Source organism: Brachionichthys hirsutus, unplaced genomic scaffold, assembly GCF_040956055.1.
Source record: "Brachionichthys hirsutus isolate HB-005 unplaced genomic scaffold, CSIRO-AGI_Bhir_v1 contig_917, whole genome shotgun sequence".
Classification (NCBI taxonomy): Eukaryota; Metazoa; Chordata; class Actinopteri; order Lophiiformes; family Brachionichthyidae; genus Brachionichthys; species Brachionichthys hirsutus.
The window spans coordinates 26,611-48,085 of NW_027180455.1; the positions used below are offsets into that span (position 1 = coordinate 26,611).

At 42.2% G+C, this 21,475-nt stretch overlaps 2 protein-coding genes across 2 annotated transcripts; both read left to right on the plus strand.

The window, feature by feature from the left end:
• Nucleotides 1-1,225: 1,225 nt before the first annotated feature.
• On the plus strand, nucleotides 1,226-6,145 carry LOC137915033 (renin receptor-like). Its single transcript, XM_068758514.1, has 9 exons — nucleotides 1,226-1,316; nucleotides 2,986-3,116; nucleotides 3,195-3,323; nucleotides 3,697-3,792; nucleotides 3,892-4,029; nucleotides 4,307-4,360; nucleotides 4,446-4,595; nucleotides 4,675-4,794; nucleotides 5,273-6,145. Exons 1-9 carry the CDS (start codon nucleotides 1,241-1,243, stop codon nucleotides 5,462-5,464), a joined length of 1,086 nt encoding a protein of 361 aa, XP_068614615.1. The 5' UTR covers nucleotides 1,226-1,240; the 3' UTR covers nucleotides 5,465-6,145.
• A 2,747-nt stretch (nucleotides 6,146-8,892) lies between these two features.
• Nucleotides 8,893-19,570, plus strand: LOC137915035 (sentrin-specific protease 7-like). The gene is made up of 23 exons (XM_068758516.1): nucleotides 8,893-8,949; nucleotides 9,758-9,823; nucleotides 9,906-10,021; nucleotides 11,320-11,571; nucleotides 12,803-12,918; nucleotides 13,207-13,325; nucleotides 13,597-13,599; nucleotides 14,405-14,726; nucleotides 14,909-15,051; nucleotides 15,426-15,563; nucleotides 15,643-15,676; nucleotides 15,824-16,045; nucleotides 16,522-16,946; nucleotides 17,182-17,313; nucleotides 17,525-17,661; nucleotides 17,763-17,879; nucleotides 18,227-18,322; nucleotides 18,406-18,626; nucleotides 18,745-18,791; nucleotides 18,873-18,916; nucleotides 19,043-19,111; nucleotides 19,177-19,327; nucleotides 19,433-19,570. The coding sequence occupies exons 1-23, from the start codon at nucleotides 8,893-8,895 to the stop codon at nucleotides 19,568-19,570; spliced, it is 3,165 nt and encodes a 1,054-aa protein (XP_068614617.1).
• The last annotated feature ends 1,905 nt before the right edge of the window (nucleotides 19,571-21,475 follow it).

Here is a 21,475-nt window from a genome sequence, read left to right on the forward strand (position 1 = left end):
GGGTAGAATCTGGGTGAGCAGCTAGGCTGTCAGAGTTGCTTTATGGAGGGACACGGGAGAACCAGCGTCTCATGCCATAAATAAATGCCCTATAAAATAATCTAAAAAGAGAGACGGCAGACTAAAATCTTCATCAGACATCGGAGTTATCTCTCGGTATGCTGAAGAGATTACCAATAATTTGTTGCATGTATTTTATTTAGCTGCAAAGCTTTATTTATTTAGCTGCAAAGCCGTCTGAGCTTTAACAGCTGTCTCCGGGCAGGGAGAAGTTGGTCCATTTCATATATCTGGGTAAAGGTCACAGAGTGACAAGAGGCTGTCAGACAGCTAATTGACATGACCTTACAGCCAGAGAGTCCTATCTGGATGCAAAAGGTGCAGGAGAGTCATGTGTTCTCAACAGGATGTAATACAAGAGACAAAGACATGACTCTCAACACAAAGCTCTAACAACCAGCTACCAAACTGAATAAATGGACATTTCCAAGAACTATATATTATATAAAACAAATGACTGCTCTCCATGGTCATTTTGGCATTCCCTTTAATTTGTTTTACTTCATTGTCATTGCACTACGGCATAATGGTAGGACGTATGTTAGGTTGCTGCGTACTATCTCAAGAGCGGTGACAAAGGAAAGACGGCTCTGGTTTTCTTTGGAACAGATTTCGTTTGGGCCAGTTAAAGAATAGAATCATGTTGAAATGCTGACTAACACTGCACCGTGTCAGATACCCTTGTGCACGACCGGGACAGTGAAGGTTAGACGTTTTGGAGATGAGGTCCGAGAGGACAGACTTCGATGGTTTGGACATGTCCAGAGGAGCGATAGGGACTAAATTGGTAGAAAGATGTTGAGGATGGAACAGCCAGGGAACAGGGCTAGAGGACGACCCAGGAGAACCTTCATGGACGTAGTGATGGAGGACGATGCAAAGGACAGGGTGAAGTGGAGAAGGTTGGGTTGACACTTAGGATATGTTTTGAATTTTGATAACCATGTACATAGCTTTAAATCATCAGTTTCACTCCAAGAACAGAAATACACTTTAATTTCACGTTAGTTCTTGCTTTAACACATTCGAAAATAAATACATAAATAAAATGCGAAGGAAACTAGTTCTCTGAGTCCGGATGCTGATCCTGGCTTCCGGTAGTCCCGTCTGCTTTTGTCCCGTCATCCTTTGCGGCACGGTGACGTCAGGTCAGCTGACCGCTACTATCGCAAAAAGAAAGATGGCGCTGACAAATTTTCGAACGATGGACGCCGTTTTCTCTGCGGCGTTTGTCCTTTACCTCCTTTTAACAACCGGTAAGATAACAATATTATCGGTCACAATTCACCTCCTTGAATTTTTATCCGCATAAATTCAACAATAGAGTCGCGTATCTGCAGCATTTGCGTTCGGTAACTGGCTGCCCTGTCCCGGAACGTCGCTATGTTATTGATAAAATGTCAGAACTGTATCTTTCCACTTTATAAAGATCGGTTTGAATGTTAGACGTATTAAAGCTGTACTGCTTCTACTCGATAGCTTGTACAGCGTGATATACCAACAGCCGAACACTATAGTGTAAGTTTATTACCGCGCTGACAAGCTGCAATAACGTCAGAAATTGTGTTGGATTTCCCATCTAGAAATCTGTCATGGTGTTATGGTTCTTTAAAATAGAAGATTTATTCAAAAGCACATCTCTGCTTCCCAGCAGCTGGTTACAAATTCGCACTAGGTCTTCTGTCACGTGACAGGCTGCAAAAAAAAAAGGCTGTTCCTCTCAAATGATCATCATCACGAGTTGTGCTTCCCTCCACGGAGCTGCTTCGTGGTTGTATTTAGTCATTACTGTTACATGTAGCACGACTTCACCGAGAGGAATTCCTAGTCTGTGAACCCTCATTGACAATAAACACCTGATTCTGATTCTGGTTCTGATGTAACCGAGGTATAAACAACAGACTGACGTGTTTGACCACATCAGAATATGCATATCTGTCCGCTGCCGCATCAGAAACGAGTTCAGATTCACCATCGCCACACAGAGGCCTTCGATAACCATATAAAAACGGTACATGCCCAGAATGTAAGAACTAGTCTTAGTTTGCCTTCTCATAGCTCATGATTCTGGATCAGGATGATCCGGTTGTGGCGCGTGATGAGCCCTAACCGAAAGCCAATGGAAGCCTGAGTGTGTGAGTGTTCCTTCACAGACTTGACTCGTTCCCACCCCTGAATTATTAGTGTCGTCAATGCTAATGGGGAGTAATTACTGGTTGTGTAACCTGAGGTAAGCGCTCACTGCTCTACGTTTTATGTTTTGTTATTTTTGGTTATCTTAGTTTTTGCTTTTGGTACCGTTAAAGAAGAATGAAAAATGACCGTTAAAAGTTATTTCATATGAAACAAACTACCAAAACAATTTAAGATAATATCTTCAATTTAAATCCTGTGATTATATATTTCTGCAGTCACGCACTTTATTTATAAAGCTAATTGTATTGGTTCCATAATGTGTCTATTTAAGGAAATGTCCACCACCTCTTTATTTTATTAATAATATGCCACATCAGAAAAAAAAAAAAATACTTCACTCAGTAGTTAATAGTAAAAGATTTCACTTATGGGATATTGTTGCCTTCTGTTGTGAAATGAATAACATATATCAAAGACCAAACATTTCAACTAGCTTGGTATGGAATATATAAATATATGAATACTACTTCTTCATTCTCCTTTATAGGGATTCCCTGGTCAGAACATAACCGAACCTAAAAAGTTATGAGGCAGCGAATCCTTCTACTGGATAAATAGGAAAAAGGGCTGTTAAAAAGTGGTAACTCAATGTTTTCACCCAACACAGAATTTATACGACACTAATAATAATAAGAAATATTTTGCTCGTCTGCTGATTTGAGAATATTGTTTTTTTTGTGACATTATTTCTCACTTTTTCATCGTGACATGCTTTCGTATTTCTCACAGGTGTACATGGAGACAGTCTGACGGTGCTGCAGGCTCCCGAGTTTGTATCCTTCCAGAAAGGAGACTGGCCTATTTCTGGAGAGAAGATCCCTGACCTGGTGGCTTTAACCATGGGTTTCTCTGTTCAAGAGGTAATGTGAAAAAAGAAATGGCTCCTCCGGACTCAAGCTTGTGGACTGTGCTAACGTGTGTCTTTTCCTTTTGTACAGGATCTGTCCTGGCCGGGCCTCCGAGCTGGTCCGTTGTTTCAGCGTCCCCGGGCTAATGTGCTGGTCGTGGTGAGAGGGGTCGAGGAGCTCGACCTGCCTCAGAGTGTGGCTTCCTATCCCTTGGAGAATGTGAGTCCGCACTGATCCGGGCCTTCGGGGTCAGTCACACATTACTGGAAGCTGTGTTGGGCCAAGACATACGTCGATGCCTCATTTTGCTATTTAAAGTTTTTAGTCATTATTGGAATAATTAAAACGCCATAAAACGTTGGGAAATAAATATATTTGGTTCTACTCAAAGAAAAACATTAAAAGCAAACTAGATTATCTAAGCAATATAAAAAAGCTTAATTAAAATGAAGTATATAGGACACTGCATTATATACAGTGAAAGGAAATAGTGGCAGAATAATGAGGGTCTCTTTAGCTTTGTGCATTAGATATAATGCCTTGCTGCTATGTTATTTGGCTTTGTTTAGTCAGCGTGTCTCCTTCCCTGCAGCCAGTGCCCTTCACCTTGGATAGTGTTGCAGAGACGGTCCATTCTCTGTTTGCTGAGGACACCCCTGTAGTGCTGCAGCTGGCCCCGAGTGAGGAGGTGATGAAGAATGCACCCAGACCAAACAGTACATATTTGCCACTTCTCTTATCCCCTTTGAGGTGCTCAGTGGTGAATATTTCATCTGTTGTGTCTCAGAGGTTGTATATGCTGGGCAAGGCCAATGCCGTGTTTGAGGACCTGCCGGTGACCTTGCAGCAGATCCGAGCTCGTCTGTCCCAGGACGGCTCGGTGCTGACCTCCCTGCCACTCAACTCCCTCAGCAGAAATGCAGAAGTTGGTTTCCTACAGCAGCGTAGCACCCAACAACGCGAGGCCATACAGGCCTTAAATACCTCGTATAACAGCCACCATGACTGATTTAAACCGGAAGATGATGCTATCCTGTGTCACGGTTATGCCGTTCCCACTATGAGGTGTTCGAATGCATGTTCTCATATCATTAACATAGAACTCACTGGAGGTAGTTGGTACAATTTATCAGTCTTTGTTTCTTGAGATTTGTGAAGTGGGAGTCAGTTCTCTCCTCTCTTACCTCTGGCTTCCTTTCCAGGCCGATTTGCTCTTCCTGTCTGAGGTCCAAGTTCTGCACGATATCACAACTCTCGTGAGTAACCCTGGTTTTATGAAAGGATCGATGAGGATAGAACGCGCGTTGTGGCTCAGATATCTCTGTCCTTTGCATGTTGTAGCTTCAGAGGCACAAGCATTTGGCAAAGGACCATTCTCCGGACGTGTACTCCCTGGAATTGTCCGGCCTGGAGGAGCTCAGAAGGATCTATGGCCCGGAATCTCCTCAGTATCGAGATGCCACCGCCATTCTTGCTTCTGTCCTTCAGAAAGTAAGGGGAAAGGCATAATGGATATTATTAAAGATAATGTGATCAATTATTTAATGTCATTGTCTTTGTCCTTTTCTAGCTAGGTGAAGATATGTATGGTCTCTATGGCAACAGTGCTGTGGTGGAGGTTGTTACAGTGAAGACCTTTGAGGTTCCTTTGACCAGGAAGTCCCGTTCGATTCTGGAAACCAAAAGGACCGTAAGTTGGAGGCAGACCTTTTCATGAGCGGTTTACGGATTTATCGAGTGTCCTAACTGAGAAATGAGCACACAATTCAGGCACAAAATCTACTCTATAATTTATTATAAATAGTTAGCTAGTATTTAGATTACAGCTCATGAATATAGTGCGTTATGTTTCAGCAGGAACAATAAAGTGGTCTAACGATGCCAACACGTACTGAAATCATACCCCTCTACTGCTATTACTATCACCGTTACTATTACTACACTGCCTTTTTTGCATGTGTCGTTTGAAGTAGTTACAAGCTGGATTGAAGATTGCACAAGAGAAATGTGCACATTAAAAGTTGGCTGTCAAGGAACGGACCAAAGATTACATTTACGTATTTTCCGTTTGTTTATTGAAGCCGTTTCCTCACACAGACATGGTCGTATGAGGGAAACCGATATTCTTAACCAACACGGCTTCCTTTCTTGATGTGAATCTTTTCCAGGGTAGCTCTGGCCTTTACAACCTGGCCTACAAGTATAATTTCCAGTACGCTGTTATCTTCAACATTGTGCTGTGGCTGATGCTTATTCTGGCCCTGGCTGTGATCGTCATATCTTATAACCTGTGGAACATGGATCCAGGATATGACAGCATCATCTACAGGATGACAAATCAGAAGATCCGGATGGACTAAGTCCTGACCATCGACATTCTTTCTGTCCTCTTAGATCCTTTTGGTGAATGTTTGTGTTTTGTGGGGTCTTGTTAAGTGAACTGTGACGGCTTGATCACATTATTGGTTCGATATTTGTTTACGAAACTGATGCTCTTATCCACATGAAGCAGTTAAATATCTAACTCCACTGGTGTATACACTGAACAAATTCAGCCACATATCATTCCTTAAGTCAACTCGCTAGCGGTTTTATTTGTTCCCATGCTAATAATTGTAAAAAAAAAAAAGCAACAACTTGTAATGTTATGGATGACTGGTAGTTTTTTGTGTGAAGTTGAGCTTCTCTCTTCTTTCTGAATGAAACTGTTTTAATTTAAATGCTGTCTATGTGTATATATTGAATATAAAAATGTAAGAGAAACTGCTGTATCGTGAAAATATTTACAGAGTTTAATTCATGGAGGTTTTGATTTCAAATAGTGTTTGAATATTGGACCGCATACTTCAGAAAAGTACGTTGAATAAGGAGAAAAGAAGCTGTAAGTTTCAGTAAAAATGTCTGATAATAAATTATTACGTGGATCATTGATTTGGGTTTACTTTCATCTCCAGCGTGTGTGTCAAATCAGTGTTTCGACTCGCCTGTACACTACAGTGCTTTAGCAGTGGTTCTTTTTACAGTGTGAGTATGATATTTAAAGATCCTAAATAAACCGGTTCAAAATAAAGCTGTAAAGAATGCCCCCTTCAATTGAAAGTGGATTTTGGGGACTACAGGGAGGTTTATTTCTCACTCCTTCCTGTTCAAAGAAAGCTGCTCGCAGGTAAATAATTGGTGCTTAATGGAGTGGGCTTGGCTGAAAAAGAGGAGAGGTGTTCTTCATTATGTAGGCAATGGCAGGAATATTTAATTAAATGCCAAAAGGTCACTTAGGATTTTTCAAACTTTGACTTTCTCTTTCTGACCATAAATGACACCAGAGTTATTTGGGGTGCACAGCTATTAAAATTCATTATGGAGTCTGAGGTAAAGTCGAGGACTTCAAGTACCTCGGGTCAACGTGCAGAGTGATGGGGAATGTTGATTGAAATTTTAAGGTGAATTCAGATATGGATGCTGATTTGTGTTAACATTTGTACAACATTGTGAGAAAGGATATTCAAATAATATTTAGTTAATATCAATAAATGCACCAGGCATTAACAAACCGACACTATAATAAATACAACTGAATTCAGATATGGATTATTAAATCTGGGAGATTACAATGAATATTTGGAGTGTATTATAGTAATAATACTAAGTACCGGTACTTATAATTGTTCCCCTCAGCGTTATTTTCTGTCAGACCACATATCTATAAAATTAATTGACCTGACTGGCGATAGATCGCGTTAAAGCGTGACCCCTGTGGCACAAAGGAAGCTCTTCTTTGCGGTCTTCGCGATTAGTCTGTTTCTCTTCCGGTGTGCACCGGATGTAGCAAAGGAATATTGAAGCTTCTGATAGCAGCCGTGTAGAATCAGACTCCAGAAAATGAGTATTAAAATTTTTGCAATGTTGCAGTTAAGAAGATGTCGTTAAAAATAGCTGTGTATATTCTGGTTAATTTCTCCTCAATGGCCTTTGAAGCCCGAGCGTAGGGTAAGCTTTACTTCTCTTAGGTCTAGCTAGCATTTTGCCCAATCTGAGCTAACATGAATGTCAACGTTGCTAGCTCCTTTAGGTTATTATTGTCGGTGGGTAATGAGGTTGTTAAGTTTCTGCAATGTCCAGGAATGGTGCGGGGCTTTGCGCTAAGACGTTTTGTTTGCGGTTATAATCTTTTTCCTTTGTAGGCTTTCAGTAGACATCGTTGTGTTCTCATTTGTTCAATTGTGCAGAGAGCAAACTTGAATATTTTACCCGGTTGGTAACGTGATGGCAGGCAAACAAAAATAACAAATCTTTAATTGTATTTTTTAATACAGTAATTTAGAAGAGACTTAACCTGATGTCGTGACATTTCAAGATAAAAAAACAGCGTATCTACAAACCTGTCCCCCAAAGTTGTGAGGATGTGTAAAATGTAAACAGAATGCATGATTTAATAAGCATTGACATCTCGTACTTCGTTCAAAATAGCACAAATACCTCATAGTAAGTGATGAAAATGAAAAGTTTTATTATTTATTAAAGATCTATACCTTTATTTAACATTATGTTGGCATCATGTTTCAAAAAAAAAGTTGGGACATTTTCAGCGTAAGACTTGAACAAAAGACACTTTTTAAAAGATGGTGCTGGCAAGAGAATCTGTGGAGTCACAATGTCATTGAAAGCCAGAGAACCTGAAGAAAGGGATAAGGCTGCAATCCAACATTGGATGGCCGTGATCTTCAAGACCCTCAGATGGCACGGCTAGAAAAAACCGACTCCTTTCTGTAGCGGACATAGCTGCATTAAAACAGTTAAGAGTCCACGGCTGATTCCAGAAGCCACCGTCTTTGAAAGAGAACATCATATAGAAACCAAATCCAGAAACGCTGCCTTCAGTGGGCTCGAGCTCATTTAACATGGATTAATGTGGAAGGGAACACTGCCTTGTGTCATGATGCATTCCTGGTTTGCATTCCCTACTTGTTAACGTTGTTGTTGCATTATTGAATGTAAACTATAACAAAGGTGACCTTGAACTCCGTTACTCCTGAAATCCTACATCAGTCAATCAGAAAGCATTCCACTTTCAGAATTATAGCAGTTTTCCTCAGCTCCCAAACAGTTACAGTGTTGTTAAAATAACGGACTTTCTTTTATATGTGTATCAAATTCTAAATGAGGATGCAATTTTTTGAACCTGCTCTGTTCGGACAAAATTTTGTCATTTATGTGCTATTTTAAAATGCATAAGGGGGGTCGTCAGTGATTTGCACATCATTGCACACTGTTAATTAGATTTACACGATGGCCCGCTATTTTTGGAAACAGGTTTTTGTATTGTGATGTTTCAGAGACTCGCCATCCTTTAAAGTCAAGCGGTGCGACTCCTTTTTTTGGCCACATACCCATTTTTTAAGACTCTGCAAGCTCTGTACCCACCAGCAGCTGTGTCTTGATTTTATTTAATTTTTTTTTTACCATTTTTGTTTTTCATCTGACAACAACCAGAGAAGGGGGCCACCTACTGCATATCTCCCATTCCTTTACCGACGTGTACTTTTCTTTCTCATGATTATTTTCACTTGAGTAACATGTTTCCAAAATATCCTTTTTCCCACCAACATGTGAATCAATTTTGTTTGAAATTCATTCATTCATCCAACTATATGGGACATACTTTCTTTGGATCACATGTCGCGACTCATGGAAATGGACAGACTTTGTTCAATCCTGTAAAATGTACTTTGTAAAATAATTTTGTTTTTGTTTCTTGCAGTGTTCGTGTTGTTGCACAGAATTTCAGACCATGATGGACCATCAAAGAGCCGTGACGATGCCTTTTACTGTTGACAAGGATAAATTGGTATGTATGACCTATATTTGTGCAATATGCATTTCTGATTATGTACATCATAACTAGGTTTTGTTATTGTTTCATCCTCATACTTCAGTAATATTTGTTGTATACATGTTGTATACAAAGTGTGTGATTGTTTGGACTTGGTGTAGGTATATACTGTACTGAGTCACAGTTATGACTGACATGGAAGAGCCCCTCAAAATTTGGGCTCCACACTTTTTAGAGCATTGTGAGGTAGTTCTTTTTTTTATTTTTATTTTTATAACTTTCTGTCAATGATACTTAAACTGCTTAATGGATGAAATGAAGGACATTATCCCAAAGGAGGAACCATTGAATTTAGAAGCAGATCAGTAAAAGGGTGGGGTCCCATAATTGTTTACACCTTCTTTTAAAGGTCTTTTTTAATCACATTTTCTTTGATGGTAATCACATTACCGGTACTTAGAACGTTACTCAGAACAAGCTCAAGGCATTTCGGGAAATGCGATTCATTACTTGCTTGAGGGATTGTGATGTGCCATCAATGCTCGGAAATTTGAAGGACTTCAGCTGGTTTTGTGACGGAAAACCGATCAAGTGGCAAATTCCAGTCTGGCTGATGCTGACTCAGTTACCTGCCCGTTGTTTCGGCGCTTACCAATTTGAATGACAAACTGTACTGACCTACGTATGCTGCTAATGTATAATGAAAGTTTCCCTTAAGAGCTCTGACTACACTTGTACTGTTTCACTTGCTGTATTTGCACATGTTGGGAAATGTACTTGCAACCCATTAAATGCTAGCATGGTAATTCATTATGAATTTCAGATGGAGAGCCCCTTCAGAATTCCCATGACGTGTGTTTCATCAGAGATCGGGACGCTTGGCAAAAAGGTACATTAACATATCTTTGGGTTGTCTCTGGACACGTGCACTATGGTAGCTGTTTCTCACATTGTTCTTTTCCCTCAAACAGGTTTCTTGGACAGAATTTTCAGATCGGAAACACAGACATTGTGATTCACACTGTAGAAATGGATCCATATTGTTTGGTCACAATCCTGCAGCCAAGTTCACGTTGGAAATGTGCAGGTAAGTGGACCCAGACCGCAGGCTTTATGAACCAAAACAGCTAGGCGATGTTGGACCCATTAGTCGAAACTCACAAATGACCCGCTAGACCTGCTCCATGGCAGTTCCAGCCTCAACATCCTTCCACCGATATAGTCCCTGTCTCTCCTCTGGACATGTCCAAACAGTCGAAGTGTTGTCTCTCTGTCTCTCCTCTGGACATGTCCAAACAGTCGAAGTGTTGTCTCTCTGTCTTACTCCTGCTCACCTTCAATTCAGTTCAATTCGATTGTATCTAATAGCGCCAGATCATGACAGAACGTTATCTCAAGGCACTTTACAGATCGCAACGTCCCACTTCTTCTTAGCTAACCCTTTTCCTGTATACACTTCTGCACTTCCTGGTTCCACCACCAGGTCTCCTTTCCTTTTGGAAGACACTCCCAGTCCTCTCCTACCTGTCTCCCTGATCACGCTAGCTGTTGTATTCCAGCCTCTCTTACCCACCCACCGTTGACTGTTGACTGCATGTCCAATTTTGGCATAGTTTTCCGCTGCATGCCATTTCTGCATTTATCCGGGCTTGGGACCGGCTCAAGGGAGACACTGGCTGTGCTGTGCTAGCGCCTGCTAGGTGTGCTACCTGTGCTACCTATGAGGCTGCACTGATGTCATAAAGGTCATTAAAAAAAAATCCACTCCAACTTGGACTTTTTGTAAATAAAAATGCTTACTTTGTAGTGCATTGTGATTTCTTAAACTTCCACAAGATGGCGCACTGACCTTAAAATTAAACCCATTTAGTGGTTATGGTTACTAGTTGTGTATTTCAGTGTCTTAATCTATAAACATTGCTGAGGATGCATAGGATGCAACTCTGCTATAAATTGATTTCCAGCCTACGCTTAGAGCTCAAATGCTCTAAGCGTAGGCTTAGAGCATTTTATTATTTTTGCATAATGATAAAGTATCTTGAATCTTATCTAGTAAATGTCTACATGCATATACTGTACAGGAAATTTATGTGAAATATTCACCATTTTGATTAGTAGAACAATTGTCACATTTTGAGCTTATTTGTTCATCACTGAGTCAGCCTTTGGTTTTGTAAAAAGCTTCGTACTATTTAAAGCAAACTTATAAGCCCCCCTGCCTGAAGGCTTGCTTGCCCCTCCCTTTTGATCAGCTGGCGTACATTAAGCCTGACCTGCAAGGGTAGATGAGCTCAACGTTGGGATACCTTGAGGCAGTAAAATGTTGCTGAAAAGATGCTGCTCACGAAAGGTTGTGAATAATTGCCTCTTTGTTTCATCCTGCAGGAGGAAGCCCCGGCTGATCCTGACTGATATTCTGAAGTCAGAAGAGGGCAAGGCTTACATGGAGAGAATAAAACAGAATCGTACGCTGGGAAATCGAGGACAAGTGTCGAGCACGCAGACGGAGCTCAGCGACTGCAGGGACTCATCCCTGAACTGCAGACACAGACGGTATTGTCACAGGATGGCTAGAAATACGACAAGCAGCAGTGCTGCTAAAGGCAGCAAGAAGACCCCATGTTTACTGTCTCGAAGGTATAAAGCCAACCGTAAAGGAAAGCGTTGACACTTCAGGAGACACATTACTGTGCAACTGATGATTATTTTCGTTGTTGATTTATTTGCCGTTGACTGTAATGATAAATTAATTTGAAAATGAAATGGAAATATTCTGATTCTGTCTGTATGTTGTAAGATTGGTCATCTAGAGCAGGCATGGGCTAACCCAGGCCCTGGGGCCATATGCGGCCCGTTGGTCTTTTTAATCCGGCCCGCCAAACTTGTCCAAATTATATCATTAAATAAAATTTTATTATAATTAAACCTCATTCATTTGACCTTTTCCCTGTAATGCTACCTGTAAAAGGCCAAATCCTTTAATGCAATAGCTTTCATGTGTCATTTATATTAGCTCACACAAATACTCCATTCATCTGTTCTTGGTCCGGCCCCTCTGCCAAATTTTAGAACCTATTGTGGCCCGCGAGTCAAAAAGTTTGCCCACCCCTGATCTAGAGGATCTAAAGCTCACAGATGAACTCCTCTTTATGTTCAGTTTATGTTAGATGAGGTAAAACGATCTTTATTGGGAGTGATGAGCCGTTAATGGATGGGATATTCCAGTGTGGTCATCATTATCTCTCGTGCTCGCTGCTCATAATGTGCACCACTTTCTACTTGGGCCAACCGAGCATCAGTTCCATCTGTGGCCACCACGCAGCACTGCAGTTTCCATGGGGACAGCATTTCTGCAATAACAATCCCATAGATAACCAGCTGCAGAAGATAAATTAAAATCCAGAATCAAAGGGAATCAGGGAATGGATCTGTCTTGCATGAGAAGGTTATTGGATGATTTGGCTTTATCCATACTGCGTCTGATGATCCGCTGCTATTGGAAAAGGGCTGATTTTTAAGAGTCTGACAATGAGGTAGTTGCTCTTGCAATTAGTGAACAAACTAGCCACAAAAACAGTCGTAAAATATTCTTCAATAGGGTTTTGTTTTCTATTTGTTTTGTACATTTGATGAGGAATCCTGTTTTTATGGCGTTTGGCTCAGATCGCTGTATCTTTGTCTCCACTCTATTCCCATAAAGAAAACTTGGTGATGTCACATGTGATAGAAACAGAAAAAGATTTCACAATGTTTGTAGATGTTGCTTTGCGTTATTTTAAGCGTATTCAAAGTGCTCACTAATTTATGGCAAAAGGATGATGAGTGTAAACCATAATCAGAGTGGTGGTTGATTATTTCATGCCTTCAGGTCACGGTTCCGGAGAAGGCCACAAAATAATGATGATCATGTGGGCGATGAAGAAAAAGATATTGAAGAGGTGATATTGGGCACGAAGGAGGACTACAGATTTTCTGAAGTTGTTGGTGGGTAAACACGGACGTGTGGTTGCTGATGTGATTCTCGTCTCGTCCTCCGAAAAGTTCCGCTTGCTTTCTTTCCCGTAGTCTCGGAGCTGCAGGAATAAACAAACTCGCTATACCTTCTAGTCCTGTAAAATGAAATGGAACAATTAACGTGTCTTTCACTTTCACATGAATTTTATTTCCCTGTCAGCTGTTTCTCATTTATCATAGAAGTAGTAGAAGCCTTGCTTGTCAGGTGACTTTGCATATTTTCATAGTAAACGTGATCCGCGTTTCTTTGGCGCACAGATTGTGGGCTGTCTGTGAGCTGGGAGCCTGCCGATGATGGAAACAGCTGCGATGAGTTCTCTCCAGCTTGCATGGAAGAAAAGTGGACCGATCCAGATAAAGAAGTCCGAGACAGTCTGGTGAGTACCATACATGGTAACAGAAAGAGGACTAAACCATATCCAAACAAGCCATTCTGTCAAAAGTCCAGGCGTGCGCCTCGTGTTTATGTAAACATGCCTTCAGCTTTAAATGTCAGCAACTTAATTTGCATTTCCATAAAAGTTTGTGATGGTAATCTGAGCAAATTCTAGTTGTGCACATTCCCATAATACAGCAGAAGTCTCAAATTAATCCTGTATAAATCTCAGATTGCATCCTTTGCATAAAAATGAATGAAATGATGAATAGCAAGTAGCCCAGGCATGAACATCAACTGCAGAGACTAATAACCTTTTCAGTGTTTCCACTGCTGGTGTCGCGTGACGCGCTTCCCGCTAGCACCAAGTAGCCAGTGTTGGTGCTTACTTAGGAGGAGGTCTGTTCACGGTTGATTCAAACATCGCTTAAAGTGACATCCAACACGTTTACAAATGGACGGAGCCAAGCGATCTTACTGATCCCACATGTGATCTCTGAGGGCCGATGTCCACACAGAGTAATGTTCTGCCTTGATGCTCGGATCACTGGGAGGAAACACGACTTTGGTGTGAGAAAAATCACTGTTGGATCTGCAGAGCTCCCAACTTGGATACGCATTCTCACGATGAAGTGCACTGGTGCGATTTGTCTCGAGTTGTCCGTCTGATTCTCCGAGCCTTAACTTGTGTTAAGGCTTTACGTCTTCACACCAGTGGCAGCAACATTCGGGCTACTGAAGAAACAAAGGAAGGGTTTGGCCGGTGTTGGGTTTAAATGCGGATTACTGACAAATTACTTCCAATCACTGAATCGATAGGTCCATTCAGTTTTATCTGGCCTCGTGTTGTTTGCGGATTCCACAAGGAAAGCAGTGCTTTAAACTGCACAGAGGAAAACAGGCTGGGAAGGTTTAAGATGTGTTACGCGCTCTAAATTGAGAGCAATTGAGAAAAAAAAGTGCTGAAAAGACATGTCCTGTGGACTCTAAAGACATCTCAACGTTGTCCCTGTCTTTCAGTGGACCACAGGACGTTGATCTGTTGGTTGCTGGAGTTTAAGATCTTTTCTGTCTCATCAGAAGAATAAACGGAGGATTACAGGGTCACAGTGCAACGGGACCAACGGCCCCAAGCGCTCCAGAGAGAGCGTGCTTCGCCTCACGCGAGGAGACGGGAGAGATGGCGCCCTGGCCTCCTCGCCCGCTTGTCTGGAAGAATGTCGAGACGATCTGGAGGGCCTGGATCAGAACGTTCTGGAGTTCACGCTTGGAGGCGATGCGGCAGATGCTCAGGTCCCAGTCACCAGTGCAAGTTCGGAGACTGGAGAGGTTCGCGGTGCCTGCAGACGTCGTCTGTCATCCAGCCAAGACAACACAACCCAAACAGCCCACCCTGAACCCAGTGAGTGTGCCAACCCAAACCAGTGCTGCCTCCCAGCTGCATTCTGCTTCCTTATTTCGGGTTATATTGGTGTCCATCGGTGGCAGACGTATGCTCGGGGCCTGTTTTTCCTAGTGGTAGTATCGTAATTCCCAAACGCAATCCTCGCTGGGCCTGATGAGGTTGTCGTCTTTGTATTTTAGTCGTGCTCTCGAGTGATGACGAGAGTTGTGACATTCCTCAGCACGGCGGTCCAGCGGTCCGGTCTGCTGTTGCTGCGGAAGAAACATTAATACAGGAAGCAGGAGCCAAACCGCAAGAACCGTCCGACGTAGAGGACATGCAGGTTTGCAGAATTATCCCGTGTGTCATATTTATGATAGATCTGTATGAGTTAAACGATTTGATGTTTTTAACTTAAGCTCTGTTTGAAAAGCATGCTGCTAGAGAGGCCTGCACTCACAATGGCTGTGTTTTTAATATCATGCACAACCCTCCTTTCCTCTCATACTAACAGCGTGTTTTCACGAGGCAAAAGTTACTGCACTGATTACTACCGAGTGCTGCACAGAGTAGACATCAGCAGGCTTTGCTGTTAAGTATGGTGTCATTTGAGGTTCGGACACTAGATGGTGCCAAATCAGGACCTTTCCAATTCCACGTGAAGTGGCTTTTTGCGTCCTTCTCTCCATACTTCCTGTGTATGTTTGTGTACTGAAGCTGGTGCCGGCGGCTGTAGAAGAGCTTCCTCCAGAGGGTGTTTCTCTGTTCTCCAAAGTAGAACACAACTGTACGGCCGTGGCCTTCTCCACCGTGCACTGCGGAGCTCACCGAGGGAGATCAAATGGAGAACTCATGGTAACCTCTATAACTCACAAATTGATTTGCTGACAACATTCCAGCCATTGTAACGGAGTTTTATATCGCTATTTCACAGCTAACAGACAAACAAATCATCATCCCTCTGAAAGGTAATGCCTCAAATATTGTTCTTAGCTCTGAGCTGTATTGTCGCAGTGACTTGTGAATTTAGATTCATGTCCCATAACAACAGTAAAATCCAGTGTGATACATAAGCTATGAGCTGCTAAGCTAACCAAATGTTCTCTTGTCTCCAGACCTTAGTAAACAAGCTGAGATGACGTTAGCGATTGATTGTAAGGACCTGAGGAGGTACAGTATTTGGGAGCAGCAAGACCTGCAGGATCTTCAATTTAAGTGTGCTGTGGAACCCTTCCCTCCTGCTACACTCCTGCTATACTTGTCGGAAAGTGGTGCTGCTGCTGTGCAGCAGAACTTCTTCAAGCTGTGTGGCCGACTCACTGAAACCACTGACACTGGTAAGCAGGCTCTAGTTTTGCATGTTGCCATTTAGGGTAGCGTCTTCGGCGGTGTATGGAGGGATAGTGGTCATCTCGCCCTTCAAAGGGAGTGTGTTCCCGGAGCAGACTCCAACAGAGTAGTCAAAGAGAATGTCAGAGAACTCTGTGAGCAGAGTGTAAACGAGTGAAAGTGGAAGAAGTGCAACAAAATGTTAAACGTTGTAGGAATATCTCATTAACATGGACGCAAGTTAATTTTAACTCGATTGCACTTGGCAATACAGTATTTATGTATGCTTACCTGCCCCTCTCATGTGATTTTGGACAATAATCCTCGTTTTTGCATAAAAGAGGAATTAGGATTGGGCCTCTAATGGAAGACTCAATTTACACTCAGCAGTTATTTGCCCTAACATATGAACCTTTTTGTGCTTTAAATGCAGCCTGAGCTTCAGCGTATTGCTTGGTAAGCTGTTGTATTTCTTTATCAACAGACACGGTGAGCCCGTTCATCGTGCTGACTCTGCAAGATTCTCTGGAGGGAATGGAAGGGGCTTTGCTTCGCTCCCTCTTGGACCTCTACTGTCTCAACAGTATTGCAGATGCGGATTGCATTCCTTCTCGAGATGCTGGCTTGGAGGACTTTGATAGTCCTGTCCTTTCTCTGGCCGATAGCATAGAGCTGATTAAAAGAACTGGATTGGTCTCTAACCTGTTGTCTCTTCTGAGCCTGGAGAACCCAGATTCTCATCTTAACACAGACCTGGATAGCCCACATTCTGACACAGAAAGAAGTATAACACCACCCATCCAACCAGAAGATGATTCACTGCCAGAAACAAAGGTAGAAGGAGCGAGTGGGCCGCCGCTAAAACCAGAGGAGGATCACAAAGATCAAGAGGCTGACGAGCCCCATGAGGTAAGATCATCTCAAAGGTTTTACCATCAATGCCTCATAAAATCATACTACTTTACAAAAAGTAAATATTCAAATCAAGCCAGAAGCACAAAATAGAACTGAACCGGCAGCAGAAACTTTCCATTTTTCATCTCGTGGTTAATCTTAGAAGGACTCTCTTTGTTTGGAACCACTCCAGTTATTCTTTCTCAGGTAGGTCTAAAACGTCTCTTATTTCATATATTTCCTCCCACAGAAGAGAGAAGAGAAACCCTGTCCTGCATACACGCTGTGCCACCGTAGAACCAAAGCATCCTACTCTGTGTCCATGTGCAAACCGGACTCGAGCTGGACCAAATACAAACACAAGGGCTCAGCTCACAGGCAAGTCACTCCCATCATCCCATATGAAGAGTCCCTCGCAGGATACACTCTGAGCAGCAACAAAAAGATCAAGCATCAATGCATCCAACCAACTGTGACTGAATAAAGGAGAACCTTTAATTTTAAAGAGAACTTAATGCAGCAACTGTATTTAAACTGAACTGTGATATCCTTAAACATGTCTGTCTGCACTTTGATCAACAAATCTTTTTTTTTTTCTACCACCTCTGCGTAGACTGATCCAGTTTCCCCCTCCACCAATAAAAGGAGGGATAACGGTTACAATGGAGGACCTGCAGTGCCTTGACAGTGGGCAGTTCCTCAATGACGTCATCCTTGATTTTTACCTCAAGTCAGTGATGCGTTCAAGCGAAACGAGTCAAATTGACCTCGTTTGTAAAGGCGAGAGGTTCACTTTTGGATTTATTGTGTTCGTGCCCTACTTTGGACCAGATACCTCCTCCATAAAGCTTCTGCTGCTGTGACCGAGCGCTCCCACATCTTCAGCAGCTTCTTCTACAAGCAGCTGACGCGGAGGGACAATGCCAGTGAAGGCAACGCCAAGGACTCGTGAGTACTGATGGCGTTGAACAAAACTTTATTGTTCGGCCTTTTCAGTTTGGAAGCTGCAGCGACTACAGCCCTTCTCTCTGGTGACGAAGTTTGACTTGTGATGACTGTCTGCTAAGTTTTACATGGTGTTTGTAAGTTAGCATTGTTAGCATTGCCACATGAATTTAAATGTAGTAGACATAAATTCAGACGGCAATATCCCTTGACTTTGGGTATGATACCTAAAACGTTGGTGCATTCAGACCTGGAATAAGCCAGATTGAGAGTAAAGCTCTGCTGCTCTATTCTGCATCTACAGGATCACGTGAAAAAACTGTTAAAACATTCTTTTTGTTTGTGCTTAGCTGTCAGAGACAGAGGCGCCACCAACGGGTGAAGACATGGACACGACACGTGGACATCTTCAAGAAGGACTTCCTCTTTGTGCCGGTGAATCAGGAGTGAGTTTACGCACATGACGAGCTGTATTGTGCAGCAGATACTTGGTATGTCACTTGATATGTCATTACTATCATCTCTTTAGGGCTCATTGGTATTTAGTTGTCATTTGCTTTCCTGGACTGGATGAGTCAACATTTAAGGCACAGAATGGTCCAAGCGCTCAGGTTGGAGAGACCCAGAGCAGCACGGGCGAGTTACAGGACGAAGAGGCAACTCAAGGCTGTGAAAGCCCCGATAATAACACAGAGACGCTGCCTAACCCCCCCTTGTTGAACCACAAAGACCACGGGGACACAGAGACAGGTGTGTTATAGCGAACAATGGATGTCTCCTCCATCCGCATCAGGAAAATATTCAGTATTAATATGAATATCTCAAGCACTTGATTTGCACATATTACGACTGATTGTCTGTTTTGTAGAAAACACTAAAGAAGACTCAACTAAAGACCCAAAACCTGGTCCAGTGGTAAGAACAAATTCTGTAATTGACATTTTTTGGCCTTTAATTATTCTTTCAAATCTGCTCATCTGGATTTTGTCTTTGTAGAGCTGCACAGAACAAACCTTCAAGAAGAAAACTATTTGCAAGAGGTAAGTTCACAATTCGTTCACAGTTTTCATGTGCAGCAGCGAATGCCGACGTATCAGAGCGAGAACTGGTGCGACTGCTGTGGATCCAAACGGTGAATGACCGATGTGCCCGTTCGCTCTCTCTAGGCCGTGCATTCTCGTAATGGATTCCCTGAAACGTTCTCCTCACGAGCGAGTCTTTAAGCTGTTACGAGAGTGAGTATGGCGCTTTTAAGCCCGCCGTCTTAAGCAGAGTGTGTGTAAGAGTGTTTGCCCTTCAGCTACTTGGAGTCCGAGTGGGAGGTCCGTCGCGGTTCGTCGAGGGAATTCAACGCAGAACAGATGCAGAGCTCACACTGCAAAGTTCCCCTTCAGGACAACAGCAGTGACTGCGGCCTTTACCTGCTGCAGTACGTTGAGAGTTTTTTGCAGGTAAAGAACTCAAGAATCACTTATTCTATGCTTCATATTTTGTTTCAACGATATTACCCAGTAACATCAGCACTAATGAGACATTGCTGCTTCTTCTGCTGTCAGGACCCCGTGGTGCACTTTGACCTGCCGTTACAACTGCAACGTTGGTTTCCACGGCAGCAGGTGCGAAGGAAACGGGACGAAATCAGAAATCTGGTGCTAAACCTTTACCGAAGTCAAAACCTGAGTAACGGCAGATAGATTTGTCCAGTCGTTCGGCTCCAGTGCTTCACATTCCTGCATCCATTAAGTATTTCTGCTCACACTGAGCGACGGACTCTTAAGTTTCAACTGAGAATATTTTAACATTTAGGCCGCTGTTCGTGTTTTCTTCTTTACTTTGAACAAAACATGTGATCCCTTGGTCTATCTGTGGGTAGTGTGATTGAAGTTTTTAAATACATTATATCTAGATATGTACATGTTTGTACAACCCATGGCTTTTTTATTGATTGTTTATATGCTGTAGAATATTTTCTAGAAGCGGTTGTCTGTAATTTTCTTTGTAGAATCACGTCAAGCTAAATGTAGAAGAATAAAGACACACATACTAGTTTGTGCAGGAGTTTTAGTTGTGATTTGCTGACATCAGAACGTGATGTCTTGACGTGAAACGCCGTCACTGGGAGAGCTGAATTCTTCCAGACGGAGTACGAAATCCTGTGCAATTTATTTTCTGAGAAATACCATTGAAACCTCACGAATTGTAATCCCTCCATTGAAGCGCTATTTATGCCTCTTGTTGGCAAAGTAAGGAGAAGAAATCGACCCGGTGCCTCACTCAGGTAGTTTGCAGGATGACTTTAACCGGAAACCCAAGATGGGTTCTTCCGTTATGGCTTTGCCTGCTCACGTTGACCGGATCGGGACGTCAGACCTTCAGAGGAGGCCTCCGTGTCAATATCGCCTTGATGTATTGTCATTGCCTTTTGTTTTGTGTCTCTTTTGCTTTGCGATTTCTTTACCCAGATTTGCGACACTGATTATACATCAATAACATACGTTATTATGGGTAACCTTAAGCTTATGACATGCCAACCCTGCATCGAACACTTTGCAGTCCATCACTGCTGTTCTGCTCAGCAGAGATCAGGCCGCATCATTTTGTAGTTCTCTTTTATTGTCTCCTTTCGCATCGATGCTCACAATGACGTTTATTTTAAAACATCGTGTTTGCTGTTTATACAGAAACTGATTCCAAAATATCGTTGGTTTAAGTTGTTCATTAAAAGTTGTAGAACAAGTCACACCTGCTCTTCTCTTCTTCTCTTTTATTGCTTCTATTTCCATCTGGATCCACGTTGAAATGGTTGCGTTAAACAGCATTGCTACGAGCTCTTACGTTACCGATGCTGACTGGACAATAGCTCACGTGTTTGTCTGGAACCTTGGAGTCCAGATTTCATTTTAATATTGTTGAAGTCCACTTCCTGTCCTGGTTCCTGTCCTTTAGACCTTTTTGACCGAAAGGCGTTGAGACAGGATCTCTCCTTCGTCGCTTGCTTCATTACTTGGTTGGTTCTTTTCCTGCCAGCCTTCTATCCCTCCCATCGTGGCGTGTTTAGTGAAAGCTTTCCTCATACATGTTTAACATGCAACAGGTTTGACAAATCAAGCTGACATTTGTTTCTAATGTAATTAAGCAGCTCTTCTATAAAATGAGGTTATAATTAAGTCAAATAAACATTATATGGTATTTATATTGTGTTTTATATAACACACAAAATTGTTCCACTGGTTGGAATTTGCATTTCTTGTCTATTTTTTTCTGTGTTGCCGCGGTGCTGTTATGATGGCCACCATCATGCTCGGTGCTATTGTTGCGTATGGTGTAAGATAATGCGTCACAGAATGCTAACATGTTCAAAATGAAATTTGCTATTTTTATTTTATGAACAGGTAAAGCATCAGATTTCTACTAGTTTTAGCTTAAACAATTGTGAATGTGAACATTGTAAATAATAGTATTTATCTTTCTGGCTGGTTTCAGTTCTGTCATAACCATCTTTTATTTTGGTAAACTGTTCATAAAATGGCAGCTTATTTCAGAAGCACTTGTTTTTATTACTGTTTAACTGTCGTTTCAACCAAGGGTTCATTGTGACA

Coding starts and splice junctions, on each gene's coding strand:
- LOC137915033 (XM_068758514.1), top strand. CDS start 1,241: ATGGCGCTGACAAATTTTCGAACGATGGACGCCGTTTTCTCTGCGGCG. Junction 1,317..2,985: donor TTACCTCCTTTTAACAACCG/GTAAGATAACAA, acceptor TATTTCTCACAG/GTGTACATGGAGACAGTCTG. Junction 4,596..4,674: donor TTGCTTCTGTCCTTCAGAAA/GTAAGGGGAAAG, acceptor GTCCTTTTCTAG/CTAGGTGAAGATATGTATGG.
- LOC137915035 (XM_068758516.1), top strand. CDS start 8,893: ATGATGGACCATCAAAGAGCCGTGACGATGCCTTTTACTGTTGACAAG. Junction 17,662..17,762: donor ATCCTTGATTTTTACCTCAA/GTCAGTGATGCG, acceptor ACTTTGGACCAG/ATACCTCCTCCATAAAGCTT. Junction 19,328..19,432: donor ACGTTGAGAGTTTTTTGCAG/GTAAAGAACTCA, acceptor TTCTGCTGTCAG/GACCCCGTGGTGCACTTTGA.